The 14,650-nt window shown below is 35.7% G+C and overlaps 1 protein-coding gene across 22 annotated transcripts in view; it reads left to right on the top strand.

Annotated features, from left to right (window-relative positions):
• Dop2 (dopamine receptor type D2) overlaps window positions 1-14,650 on the top strand; it is a 572,837-nt gene that overhangs the window by 151,406 nt on the left and 406,781 nt on the right. Inside the window, exon 4 of one of the 22 annotated variants that reach the window (XM_031932050.1) lies at window positions 9,939-10,022. Within the exon in view, the coding sequence (XP_031787910.1) occupies window positions 9,939-9,990 (52 nt within the window). The 3' untranslated portion in view covers window positions 9,991-10,022. 22 annotated transcript variants of the gene reach the window in all.

Here is a 14,650-nt window from a genome sequence, read left to right as displayed (position 1 = left end):
AAAAGGATTGAAATCTCTAAAAAAAATTAACTCTTAAAAAAGTAAAAGGTTAGGCGAGTTTAATATATTTCGCAACAAAATTACAGATAGAAAAGAACTGAGATCAATCAAACAAAGTCAAGTTTATTATATTTAATCGTAATGAAGCAAAGAACAACTCTCAAGATAATTACTACGTCACTTGCCGTGCCCGTTTCATTTTGTTTATTGGTGAACAACTAAATTTTCTTTTCATATATATTAGAACGTCATATAAACACTAAATATAATAAACTTGACTTTGTTTGATTGATCTCAGTTCTTTTCTATTTGCAATTTTGTTGCGGAATATATCAAACTCGCCTAACCTTTTACTTTTTAAGATATGCACTTTCTCTCTCATTCATACAGCCTTGAGACGGCCTACCCCGACCGAGCCAAACGCCGTTGTTGCACGGCCAAATTTCGTTGTGTTACAAATTATATAATTTTTGTACATGATTTTATTACATAAATATTTGCGACTAAAAAATCATATAATAAAAACATAATAATATTATATAACAATATCATATACTAAATTCATCTAATTCTTTTCAACCGGGTAAATATATTTAGTCTTAATCAAAGTGGTATATATTATATCTCAAATGAAAATCACTGGTAAAATTTTTATTTGTCCAGTTTTTAAGGTTGTTTAACAATAACAAATTCTCTTCGTGTATTTTACATGATGAAAACTGGATAAAATTAGCCCCTAATTTAAGTTACACATTTTTTACTGATACATAAACATTCGACACTTATTATTATAGCGAATAGCCGAACAGGGTCTATGATACAATGCACCATAAGTATGCAACAAATGTACCAACAATAGTATATTATGTACCAAGGGCGCAGAGTGGGAGGCGAGTTAGCCCGAGCCGAAGGCGAGGGCGTTTACAAGCCGCAGACGAGTACTGTAACCACCCGAGGCCAAAAAGCCTGTTTAGCCCTTGGTGCACACCATATTTTTTGTAACGCATGTTCTGATTTTTGCGTTTCGAACTGCACTTGTTGAATTTCACGCGAGTTTGGAAGATTTGCCAATCAATTGAGTAGCGGGTGCAAAAGTTCTTTTGCGCCCGTTGCTGCATTTTTTCGCCCGCCGGTCGAAAAACGACTACTTTTGTCCATCATTTTAGGTCAAAAAGACGCAAAAATCATGCATGTGTTACAAAAAAAAATTTAATTACAGCAGACAATGTCCAGGTATCAAAATCACCTCCCGAATGGCGTGAAATGGTCTACGATACAACGCACTAAGTATATAACAAATATACAAAATATAAATTCACTTCCAGTAGACGATGTCTAGGTGTCAAAATCACCTCCCGGATGCCGAGACATGGTCTACGATACAACGCACTAAGTATATAACAAATATACAAAATATAAATTCACTTCCAGTAGACGATGTCTAGGTGTCAAAATCACCTCCCGGATGCCGAGACATGGTCTATGATAAACGCACTAAGTAACAACAAATATACTAAAAACGGCTGCCAATTCATTGGCACGTAGCTTCCTCCAACTAAAATTATAAGTCCAATAAATAAAATATTGTTTTAATATCTATATATCTGCTTGCTAATGTATGAGGCGGTTTTTGATACATAATTTAATATAAGTTTTGGATGGTTCATTGTCCGAAAGTTTGCAGACCCCTCTGTTTTTTTATTATAGAATACGAGCACTGTCGTCATTTTTTTCACAGAAATTCACGCATGTTTACCAACCTAACTATCAAAACAACAGGCTATTCATTAGATAGGTCGCTCACGCAATTTTCGAGAAAACGAATTTTACATTCTAGCTCTTTAGTTGGAAACCGCTCGACGAAATCGTTTAAAATTTTAGCAGCATATAGCTTTTTTATGGTGAATCACCAAATAACATTTTGAAGCATTTTACTACATTGTTTTAAAGATGTAAGAAATCAAAAAATGTTCAAAAAAAAAAAAATTGAAACCTTGATATCTTACGAACCATTGGGGTTTGAAAGCTGTGCAATGGACTTAGCCAAAACACATAAAATATATACTTTTTCCAGAAATCTCAAGTGCAATAAGGCCTTTTTGCGTCCGTAATCGAGGCACAAAAAAACTTTTTTTTCAGTTTTCGATTTATTACTGAAAAAATAAGTAGTCAAATCACTTGAAATTTTACTGGGATATAGTTTGACACGTGACCCATCCACGTAATTTTTTTCGCGAGGTTATGATGTTTAGTTTCAGAGATATAATTAAAAAAAAAATCACCTTTTTCATTTTATCTGCCGAACAAAGCAATCGATCCCGAGCACCAAACAAGAAAAAATAGGTAATTTTATTCTCTTTCAAATGCATTATAGCTGAATTGTTTGTAACAATGGGATGATTGAAAATAAAAAATAACTCTTTTTCGCAAATTCAGAATCCAAAAATATATATGCATGTCAAATTTTATTGATATTGACGGAGTAGTTCTAGAAATATTACGGTATACACACACACACACGCGCGCGCACACACATCCATACGGACATTTTCTAAAAACACTTAATTTGAACTTCTAACACACCAAAAAGTATTTTCTAGAAGTTTTGACGAAACTCAAAATTTCACTATTGCAAAGCTTCCTCTAGGAAGAAGCAAAAAATAACTTTTACTTTTTGTAGACGATGTCCAGGTGTCAAAATCACCTCCCGAATAACGAGACATGGCCTATGATATAACGCACTCAGTATACAACAAATGTACCAAAAAAAATTTTCACTTTCTGTAGATGAAGTCCAAATGTCAGGATGATCCTGAGGTTAACCCATTATAGTTATGGTAAATGATATATAGTGCTACTTTTAAAATTAGACCAAGTTTAACCACCAAGAATCCTCGTTTATGATAATGAGTAAAAATTCTAATTAGAATTGGAGGAATTTGAATAAATGAAACTGGAAATGACGTTTATGATAGAAATTTAAACAAATTATGTAAAAGTTATTAAAGATGCGAAAATCAAATACGATAAAAATTAAATTGAAAGTTATATAAATAACCCAAAAAAGCTCTGGGAAGTTATCAATAATAAAATCGGCAACGAGAAGTCCAAAGGAACCATAAATAATATAAATTAGTAACATGAAAGTAACTGATAAAACAGAAATAGCTAATAATATGAACAGTTTTTAGGCACGACCGCGACACGGAAGTGCCTTATAGTTTTGTCATCGAAAAATGTGTGAGATGCGATATCTCACGCAATTTTCGACCGATCGGGCTTTGGCTCTAACTCGAATTCTATGCATTTTGCAAAAAATTTAAACAGAAAAGTTGTAGATCTCAAGAAAATACAACTTTTTCTTACTGACACTTAAGCGTGAAAATGCTTTTAATTCGAGTTAACAGGCCAAAATCGATTTTTTTATAGCAATAAACCAGTATTTATCATAAAACTTTGAGGCTATACATTTTACATAAAAACCTTAAAAGTAAAAGTTGTAGATATTTTGAAAACACAACTTTTCACTATTACAAACATTTTTTCAAATGCTTTTATGTAAACAACAACCCTGGAAACGATTTTTGGTACATATAATTGAATAACAATTTTGGTGTGGCACGCCCTATCTGGCCCAAAAGCTTCAATTGATTGCCTGACGCTCGCGCGAATGTCAGGCAATATCGAGGCGAATGCGCAGTGCGAGCCGTACACGCAAAACGCGAAGCCGTAGGGCCGCATGTGGTGCGCTAGTTTTCTGTGAGATAGGTCGAGAGTTAAGTGGAGATATTGGAAATCCTGATAATGCGGTACTTAAACTACCGTCTGTGAATCCAAATTTCATTTTAGTTTATCCAACAAGCAAGAGTGAGATAAAACCTGTAATCAATGCAATAAAAATTAGAAGTGGTGGAGTAGACATAATAAACTCCAAGAAGTTGAAATTAATAGGCAACTATATAGCTGATATACTAACTTATATTATAAACTTATGCATTGAGACAGGTATTTGGCCTTTTCCACTCAAAAAGGCGGAAATTGTGCCAGTTTACAAGGCAGGTGAATGAAATAATATCACAAACTATCGGCCTATTTTACTTATCTCAAACGTAGCAAAAAGTTTTGAGAAAATAATACACAATAGACTTTATGATTTTGTAATTAAAACGAACATAATCTCTGAACCCAATTTGGTTTTGTCAAAAAAATAGGCACAAAAAATACACTAAAACAGCTAACGAATTTATTGTATGATAATATTGATAAGAGTATACCAACTTTAACTTTTCTTGATCTGACGAAGGCTTTTGACACAGAGGATCATGGCATTCTACTAGATACATCATACTGCATAAGAATTAGGGGGCAAGCGCTTATCCTGCTCTCTAGTTACCTTAGTAATAGGTATCAAAGTGTAAAAATTCATGGTTGTGCGAGTGATAACCTACTAATAAATACTGGTGTACCACAAGGTACGATACTTGGTCCACTGTTATTTATATTGTACATAAATGATATACTTCAAGAGATACCTCAGGAAACTTTTCTGTTGTACGCTGACGATACTGCTATAATTGCAACAAGGAATAGTTGGATAAAAGCTCAAGATAACATGAATAATTAGTTGTTGAAAATGCACAAATGGCTTACGGTAAATAAGCTATCATTAAATCTTGATAAGTCTGTTTGTATGACTTTCGGTAGCCATGTTAATAATGTTCCTAACGAAATAGTTGTAAATATTACAGGATAAAAAATTAGCTAAGGTAGAGAATTACAAATATCTTGAAATAGTTTTTGACTATAATTTGAAATGGATATGCATATGTTATCTATATAATATTAATTTGCTTAAATTTCTATCCAAAACGTAATTTCCAGCTCAATTTATTCAAATTCCTTCGATTCTAATATATATATATATATATATATATATATATGCAAATTAATATTATATATACAGGGTGAGTCATTTTAATCTTTAATCTCAATTATCTCGTTGGCAAAGCATGCCAGCGAAAAAAGTTTCGGATAAAAGTTTTAGGATTTTTCCCTGGCTATCTGATGATGACCTTGACAATGTCATTGAGCATGACCTTCAAGGTCATTTGAAGGTCAAGTCGATTTTTTCATATAGAAACCCCTACTTTTGGCACCAGAAATGGAAAGAGCGGGAAATTTTACGTTCGAACATGTGATTTTGGAAATAATCATCTTTTGTGCGGAAATTACTTTTGACATCAGCCGAACCCAGGATGCACTATCGAGGAGGTTGTCAAAAGGATTTAGCATCCCATTTTTTGTTTTTTGTTTTATTTTGTTTGTATTTTTTTTTATTTGTTTTTTCCCTTTTTGTTATTTTTTTGGTATTTTTATGGAATGTTAACTGGAGTTAATGATTGATTAATTGTTTGAAATTACCGCCGTTTTGTTGGATGCAAAGATCAAGTCGAGCTCTGAATTGTCTTATGGTTCTAAGTAGAACATCTCGAGGGATTGCTGCACAAGCTGTACGAATGCGTTCGATCATATTATCTCGCGTTGTTGGCCGTTGAGCATAAACAACATTCTTAAGATATCCCCATAAGTAAAAATCGGGAGGGGTTAAATCAGGTGAACGAGGGGGCCAGGCAACTGGGCCACCTCGCCCAATCCACCTGCCATTGTAGCGGGTGTTTAAATAATCACGAACAATGCGTGCATAATGTGGTGGTGCTCCATCTAATTGGATCCACATTCTTAGCATTGTGGTCTACATTTTCTAGTAATTCAGGTAAAATGTCTCGAAGTAATCTCAAAAAGTTTACCCCATTCACGTTCTCTTCAAAGAAATAAGGACCAATCAAATAGCCATTGATGATTCCACACCAGACCATAACACTCCAGCGGTGTTGATTGTCTATGGGCCTGAACCAATGAGGATTTTCATCTGACCAATAATGGCAATTATGTCTATTCAATTCTCCAGTGTTTCTGAATGTTGATTCATCTGAAGAAAGAACGTGCCTGAAAAAGTCTTGATCTTGTTGAATCATTCGTATTGCCCATCGACAAAAACGTACTTGCAAAATTATATCATTTGGAGTTAACTGTTGTGCTAATGTTATGTGATAAGGATGATATCTTCTCGCTCTCAATATTCGGGATGCTGTTGATTGAGGTATACCTATTTCTCTTTCTATTTGTCGAGTACTAATGTGAGGATCAAGATGAATAATCGCTAGAATGGTAATAACACGAGGATCGTTTTCGTCGTATTCATGATGACGGCGTTGACGAACAAAAGCTCCATTTCGAGCTCTCTGAGTTAAGGTTTGAATAGTAACATTACTTGGGTGTCTCCTATTGGGATAGCGTTCAGCATAAAGTCTGGCAGCTGCTGCATAATTATTTCGACTTTCTCCCAAAATCATGATCATATCAACGATTTCGTTGGGACCATAATCAGCCATGATCAAAATCAAAATAATTTGTTACAGACCAGTAAACAGGCAAACAGATTTTTTTCAACAATAAGTATCGATTTACAAGAAGTAAAAAACACGATTAAGCTTTTCTGCACTAATTTGCTATCTACATAACTGTTGAGTAGTTCACTCTCAAAAATTGACACTAATACAAAATAATGGAATGACTTTGAAAATTTTTGAAAACTGAAAAAATTACGAAAATTTTAGAAAATATTGAAAATTTCTGGAAATATTGAAAATTTTTTCATTTTTGAACGCATGTCACTCTCTTTTCATTTATGGGGCTAAAAGTAGGGGTTTCCATTTCAAAAAATCAACTTGACCTTGAAATTCCCTTGAAGATCCTGTTTAACGACAGGGTCAAGATGACCATTCGTCAGCCGGGGAGAAAACTGAAAACTTTTGTGGGTAACATTTTCTCCTTGAATGCATTCGAGTTCAGCTAACCAGTTGTACTGTTATCGGCATGACCAATGACCTTGACCATTGAATTCAAGGTCAAGGCAAGGTCATATCCAAACGTAAAATTTCCCGCTCTTTCCAATTCTGGTGCCAAAAGTAGGGGTTTCTATTTGAAAAAATCGACTTGACCTTCAAATGACCTTGAAGGTCACGCTCAATGACATTGTCAAGGTCATCATCAGATAGCCAGGGAAAAATCCTAAAACTTTTATCCGAAACTTTTTTCGCTGGCATGCTTTGCCAACGAGATAATTGAGATTAAAGATTAAAACGACTCACCCTGTATATATATATATATATATATATATATATATATATATATATATAATATTAATTTGCTTAAATTTCTATCCAAAACGTCATTTCCAGCTCAATTTATTCAAATTCCTCCGATTCTAATTGACATTTTCTTAACTGTCACATGAGTCCTAACATCTAAGAATATTCCTACCGTTTTATTTTTTTTCTTTAGTGCACCAATATTGCAATATTTAAATGTAAAGATGAAATATCGCATTTTCCGGATTTTTCAGAGAATTTTTCTGAACTTTTTGGAATTTTGGTCTTCCTAGAATTTTAACGCTAATAATATACTTATGATTATCAACGAGGTTTCTGGATGTTTAAACTTGATGTAATTTAAAAGGTAGCACCATGTATCATTTACCATGACTATAATGGGTTAACCTCAGGATCATCATGACATCTGGACTTCATCTACAGAAAGTAAAAATTATTTTTCGGTACATTTGTTGTATACTGAGTGCGTTGTATCATAGATCATGTCTCGCCATTCGGGATATGATTTTGATACTTTGGAATTGTCTGCTGTAGTTAAAAATTTTTGTTCGTACATTTGTTGTATACTTATAGTGCTTTGTATCATAGACTCTCTTTCGCTATTCGCTATAATAATAATAAGTGTCGAATAGTTATGTATCAGTAAAAAACGTGTAATCTAAATAAGGGGCCAATTTTACCCAGTTACCCAGTTTTTATCGTGTAAAATACACGAATTAAGACCGATTACCACTTTAATTAAGACCAAATATATTTAATAATGAAAAACAATTAATGATATTAAAAAAAAAGAAATATATTAAGAATAAAATATTTATATACACTTATATTTAATCAATAGCTAACACTTAAACATTAAATTTAAATAATTAATATTATTATTAGTATAATAACTTTCGCAATTTATCCCGCCAGCTACCATGCGCCACACGAAATATGGCTTATATTACTACATTAATATACTTGTTTATTTAATATCCTTTAACTTATGAATTTAAAATTATCTTATTATTATATTCAACTTAAATTAAAGACTTGAATGTTATTAATTTAAACTTTTATCAAATGACACGGCAGTGCCACGAAGATGCGACGCTGTGCCTCCCAACACAGGTGCGCAACACCTAGAGCCTCGCATGCACTAGGATTTTTCTAAACGTAGGATTTGACCGCGATCATCACGTTTGGGAGAACGCTAGGGAGAGGGGAAAATGATCACACACAATGGTTAAGTTTTATTGCACATGTATTTCGCCCAGCCCTTCCCTACAATACGGTGGCTGTAGTGCCTCCCGCGCACAGTTTAGCCACGCAGGGCTTACACTGGGACGCTTAAACACGAGCCACGCTCGTGCAGCAGACGGCTGGCCACAGGCCCAGGTCCAGTCCGCTGACGGCTGACTCTCTCTCTCTCTCTCTCTCTCTCTCTCTCTCTCTCGCGCGCGCGCGGGCTATGCCTCCCGCTTGTGGCAAGCCCGACCTGCTGCAGCCGCGCAGCTATAGGGTCTTGCGCTGTCTCTATCTCACGCACACGCGTCTCCTCGCACTGTTCTCTCTCTCTCTCTCTCTCTCTCTCTCTCTCTCTCTCTCTCTCTCTCTCTCTCGCGTGCGCTGGCCAGACGCCTCGCGCAGAAGACGTCTTGGTGTGCGCCCGCACTGTACACCAACACCCTGGTCTCTCGAGTTCTCTCTCTCTCTCTCTCTAGTGTGCCCGCACCACACTCGTCTCACTCTCGGACCTCTCTCTCTCTCTATCTCTTTCTCTCTCTCTCTCTCTCTAATACTTTCTTACTCGCTCTCTTCCTGGTGGACGTCCGTCGGTGCTCCCGCCGGCGCCTCCCACGCCAAGGCTGCTGGTTGCTCTGGTCCTCCGGACAATGATGGCGGACTGGCTAGCTTCCTTCCTCTCGTGCGGATGGTTGCTGGCTCGTCCGGGTGTCGGCACTTGCTCGTGCCAACGCGCTGCACCTATGACTCTCTCACATTCTCGCTCACTCGCACAACCTCGGGAGACTCTCCCGATTCTCCTCGCAACAGAGGAGGCCACGTATCTCTCTCGCACGTCGACGTACTCCGTCGACAGTCGTGAGAGAACTCCCCGATTTCCCGCTCGTTCTCGCGCTCACTCTCCACTCGCGCTCGTCGGGCCCGCGCATCTTCCTCGCGCCTGATTGGCTGGCAGTCCGCGCGGATAGCGAGTCGCACATCGGCGCCCACTGATTGGCTCGCGACATGCGGAGGACCAATCAGCGCGCGCGCCGTCGAGGCTCACTCTCGCGCCAACGATGCTCACTCTCGCGCTAACGTGGACGGTTAGCCGGCCCGTTCCTCGAACTCGAGGTCAGGCTGGCACCGACAACAACAATCCAACTCGCTTGTTTCTTCCGCGCACTCAGAGCTTGGCCGCATCGAACGAGATTCCTCGTATCGACGCGGCTGCGACGTTTGCAACGTCGCAAAGATGAGTTTGAGAAGCAGACGAAGCTTTGTCGCCTGTGACACTATTTACATGATACAAAATTACATTTTCATGATACAAATAGAAATGCTTATCATTACTGTTGAAGAGTTTTTTTTTTGTCTTATTAGAATGTTTTCTGAGCTAAACTATGATTTTCAACAAAAATATTAGTGAAAAGGCTGCTTATTTTTAAAATATGTGAGTATATAATCCACAAATGCTAAAAATCACGTTTTTTTCTTTAGTCCAAAATGTGGTAGGACCGCTAAGTTAACCGCAAGTGTTAGGAAGTGTTAGGACCGTGAAGTTGACCGCACAGCTATATACAGGTGGGTATTGCTTTCTCAAGAAAATATAATAATGTAATACGATATTCAGAAGTAAAAGGTTGCCGGTGCATAATCTGTGTTCCGGAGCAGTAACAGTAACTAGGTGGCCAGGGTAGCCGATGATAAGGTGCAGGTAGTTTTCGGTGTCTTAGTGTAAAAATCATTTGAGAGAGGTGTCTAGGTGTGCAGGGTGGCCAAAGACGAGGTCTAGGTAGTTCGCACCGTAATATTTTGGTGTCTAGGTAAATAAATCATACAAGGACGGCGTCTAGGTGCAAGAGGGGGGGGGGGGGGTGGCGATGACGTGGTCTAGTTGGTGCGCTCTGTAGTTTTTGATGTCTAGGTAAATAAATAATACGAGAACGGCGTCTAGGTGTACAGGGTGGCCCAAGACGAGGTCTAGGTAGTTCGCCCCGTGGTTTTTGGTGTCTAGGTGTAGAAATCATTTGAGGGCGGTGTCTAGGTGTATAGAGTTGCCGATGACGAAGTCTGGATGGTGCGCTTCATAGATATTGGTGTATGAGTGTAATAATAATACTTGTGGACAGCGTAAATTTATACTTATCCATATTTTTCTAACATGCATTATCAACCATAACCACCATACTAATATTTTGCGACAGAACTATCAGTGTTTTCATGTTGGTGATAAAAACGTTACAAAAAAGCCATGGTCGAAAGGTGCTCAAGATGCTTATATTTTATTTTTGGACAAATATAAAATACTCAAAAAAATTAACTAAAAAGGACACATCTCTAAAAAAATTTACTTTTAAAAAAGTAAAAGGTTAGGCGAGTTTGATATATACCGCAACAAAATTACAAATAAAAAAGAACTAAGATCAATCAAACAAAGTCAAGTTTATTACATTTAATCATAATAAAGTAAAAAAATTGTTTTCGTCTCTTTTCCCTTCTCTTGCGCTCCTTCGCGTCGCCCGTCTCTCTCTTTCTTACAGCGTCTCTATAGGCACTGCAGTAGTTGGCGCGCTCTCTCTTGTCGCGTTGCTTTCTCAATTCTTTATCTCTTTTTATGAGCCTAACCTGCCTTTATGCCTCGCGTGCGGCTTCTGCCGCCTCGATCATCGTCTTATCTCGCGTGAGTGTGTGTGCCTTGTCTGTGCGTATGAGTGAGTGAGTGTGTCGTTACACGCGTACTGTGCTGGGTACATGCCGCGTAGTGTGTATGCGTGTGCAATGTCACAGTGTTTCATATTTCTATTATTATAAATTTGTGGATTATGTATATATTTAAAAGTTAAATCGATGTTTAAATATAACGAGCAAGCGTCAGCGAGTGAGTTTTTAGCTAGTAACAATTATTGTAATATAAATACATCAAATAAAGTAGTACATGAGATGAATTAAAATTATTAAGTTTAATGTTTATTGGTCGCAGAATTTTACATCATATAATTTACAAAACAGAAATTCTAAAGAGATAATTTACTCTTCCAGTTTACATAACAAACTAAAAATAAACTTACAACTATGGGCTTTTAAGGCATTACACATTTCGTATTCTTTACGAATATACTTAAGGGGATGTCGTCCCGAAAAACACTGTTTTTCTATTACATAAAACTTTCTGAAAAAAGTTCACAAATGAAAAACCGAGTCTGTAGCGCCGTAGTGTTAAGTTTAATTAATCGTTCTACCGAAAGAAAATATTGAACAGACTCTAGAAGTTAGGAAATACAAAATACCTCGTGGCGGATTTGCGAAGCTTTTGGGTCGACATCCCCTTAACAATATTATACATTTATTGTAGACAGAAAAATTACAAATATTTATAGAAAACCGTTTAAATGTTTCTAATTCAGTATAATTTTTAGTTCTTTAACTTTTTTCCCCTTCAGTTGTTTCAATTCTTTAGGAACAAAATGAAATGCTTTTATAGTTGACCATTCTTAAAACTAGTAGTTTTCGATACTTTGAGTAAGTTTATTTTTCATTACTTGTAATAATTTTTAAATTGCTTTATGTATTCAGAAAATTATTGTGAAAATATAGAATTTAACTTAATTAGTTTTTATTTTTGATTAGATAAAGAAAATAGTATATCATACGCAGTCATTATATATAACGCTAATTATCACAGCGATTCAATAACAGTTCAACAACATCTTTTACTTAATTTATGAGACGTATTCTGCCGCGTTATCACAGTAACAATGCAGTTACATTAGCAATTACCTTAGCCTAGATATATAGCACTTAACATTTAAAGATACAAACGCATATAGCCAGATTTGAGTGGACTGGAGGGTCACGTGGTACCATATTGGAGCCACTGATTTGAATTTTGAAAATCTGATTTTGGGATCTTCTTTAGCGACCACGAAAACCCCTGAGTACCCATGGACGAGCTAACCTTAGTCATTTTAACCAGATTTAAGTGATCTGGAGGGTCACGTGATGCCATATTCGAGCCACTATTCAGAATTTTAAAAATCTGACAGCGGCCGAGTACCTACGGATGAGCTAATCTTAGTTTTAGCCAAATTGAAATTCTAGAATTTTTTTTTGCAATATAAAAAATTTTGGTCTTGGAAAGAGCGGAAGATCTTAGTCTTATGCGCCAAAATTTTACACACGTTCTATTTGACATAAGTACTGAACTTCCCGCACTATTACAAGTCCCAAACGTTGGAAAAAAATGTTCGATACACACACACACACACATATATATATATATTAGGGTAGGCTGATTTTTTTGTGGTAACTTTCGTGACTTGTAATAGCGCGGAAAATTCAGTAAAAATATACAATAGAACGTACGTAAAACCTGGATGCTGAGGGTTGAGTCCTTCCGCTTTGGAAATGACCAAGAAATTGAGTTTTTGCTCGTCTAATTGTAAAAATCGAATTAGGTACCACACATCGTTGAAAAATGTGTTGTGAAGCAATTTATTTCTAAAAGCAAACATGTATTTAAATAATTCATTACTAATCTTTGAATTTTTAGTCAATGATGGACATAAAGGAACCATTTTCTCCTACGGTGACTTTCTTTATTTTGATGTTTGCTACCTCTGTGATTTTTTTAGGAATGCTCTAAGCAATTCATAAGCTTTGCCACAGGCTTAAAATATGAATTTTCATCATTTTAGCACAAATGTATGGATATCTTCTTTTTTAGCCAAAGATACAGGGTCTCTGCCATTCTGGGACCCATACAGGAACTTTTCCACTATAAAAAGGTATCTCCATGAATTTTTTGGTGTTCGTAGTCCAGATCGAACTCTTACTTTCACCAATATTAAGGTTTAAATGGCTTATAAGATAGTCATAACATATATTTATATGACTTTAAGGGTATTTTTATTAAACAGGTGAGAAAATTTTACAAAAATAGTATATTCATGTCTATAGTGAAAAATGCTTCCCTGAGGAGCTATAAACTATTTAATTTGTGCTGAAAACCCAAAAATTGCCAAAATTTACATTTTTAGCTCTTTACAATTTTGGTAAAAAGTAATTGTGAAATCTGAAAAAATTCAGGTACATTAAAAACTGTTTCTGGAACATATTTACCGTGGGTTAAAGAAGAAAAAAATATTGGATCTTCGATTTGACAGAGAACCACCCATATATATATATATATATATATATATATATATATATATATATATATCTTAATCCTAACAACTACCCCTTCTAAGTGGTTGGGGGAAACTGGAAGTGAACCAAAAGTGACGGTAAATAATCGGTTATAAACCAGAAATGAACCAGGAGTAAAGCAGAAATGACTAAAAGTAGCCTATCCTTTTAATAACTGAATATAACTTCCAATATGGCCCGAAAAGTTAAAAAATGCTAAATTAGTTGTATTTTTAAGGCCACTGATGAACACGGAGCTTAAAACTATATACCTACGTTACTAATTTCCAATGGAGCTAAAGTATTCTAAAAAATAATATTACGTGGATTATATATGAATGATTATTGTATTATCTCAGATTTTTTTTTTAAATAATGAAAGTTTAATAACTCATTTACTTTACCTTTTTTGTATTCCACGAGAAGATTGCAAATTCAAAAGCATATGTTATTATAGATATGATAGCACCAAAAGGTAATAAAAGTAAAGCCGGTGCAAATTGCTCTAATTTAAAAGTGGAAACTGATATATTTTTAAATTTCATTTTATGTGAATGTTTGATCCAGTAACTACTCAATCCACTTTCAATAATACTATAAATGTTTTTGTTTATTTTTAAAGCATAAGGAAATCCAGGACGAATAGCTAATGCTATTGGATAAGTGTATGCAGAGTTTTCAAGAGGATAAACATTTGGTCCAAAGTCATTTTTTTTTGAAGCTATACCCGACATTACAATAAGAGCTAAACTCTTATTTTTGCCTTCCAGAATTTGTGATAGTTTGTAATTATATTCATCTTCATTTAACCAAGAAAAGTATTTTTGCGATGTCACATCGGATGAGTCCGTTGTATTTTTTGAATCATAGTTCGTCAATTTGTCTATAAACAGTTCTTCCATTTTCCTTGGACATCCAAGAATTAAACTAGATGATAATAAATCGCTAAAAGATTCAAAAGAAGCTGCAGATTGATCTGACAGTTGACCTAGTAAGGAAGCTAAATAAAACTGAGCAAGAATATA

This window comes from Nasonia vitripennis (genome assembly GCF_009193385.2).
Source record: "Nasonia vitripennis strain AsymCx chromosome 1 unlocalized genomic scaffold, Nvit_psr_1.1 chr1_random0006, whole genome shotgun sequence".
In the NCBI taxonomy this organism is placed as follows: domain Eukaryota; kingdom Metazoa; phylum Arthropoda; class Insecta; order Hymenoptera; family Pteromalidae; genus Nasonia; species Nasonia vitripennis.
This window is presented reverse-complemented; position numbering and strand designations above follow the sequence as displayed.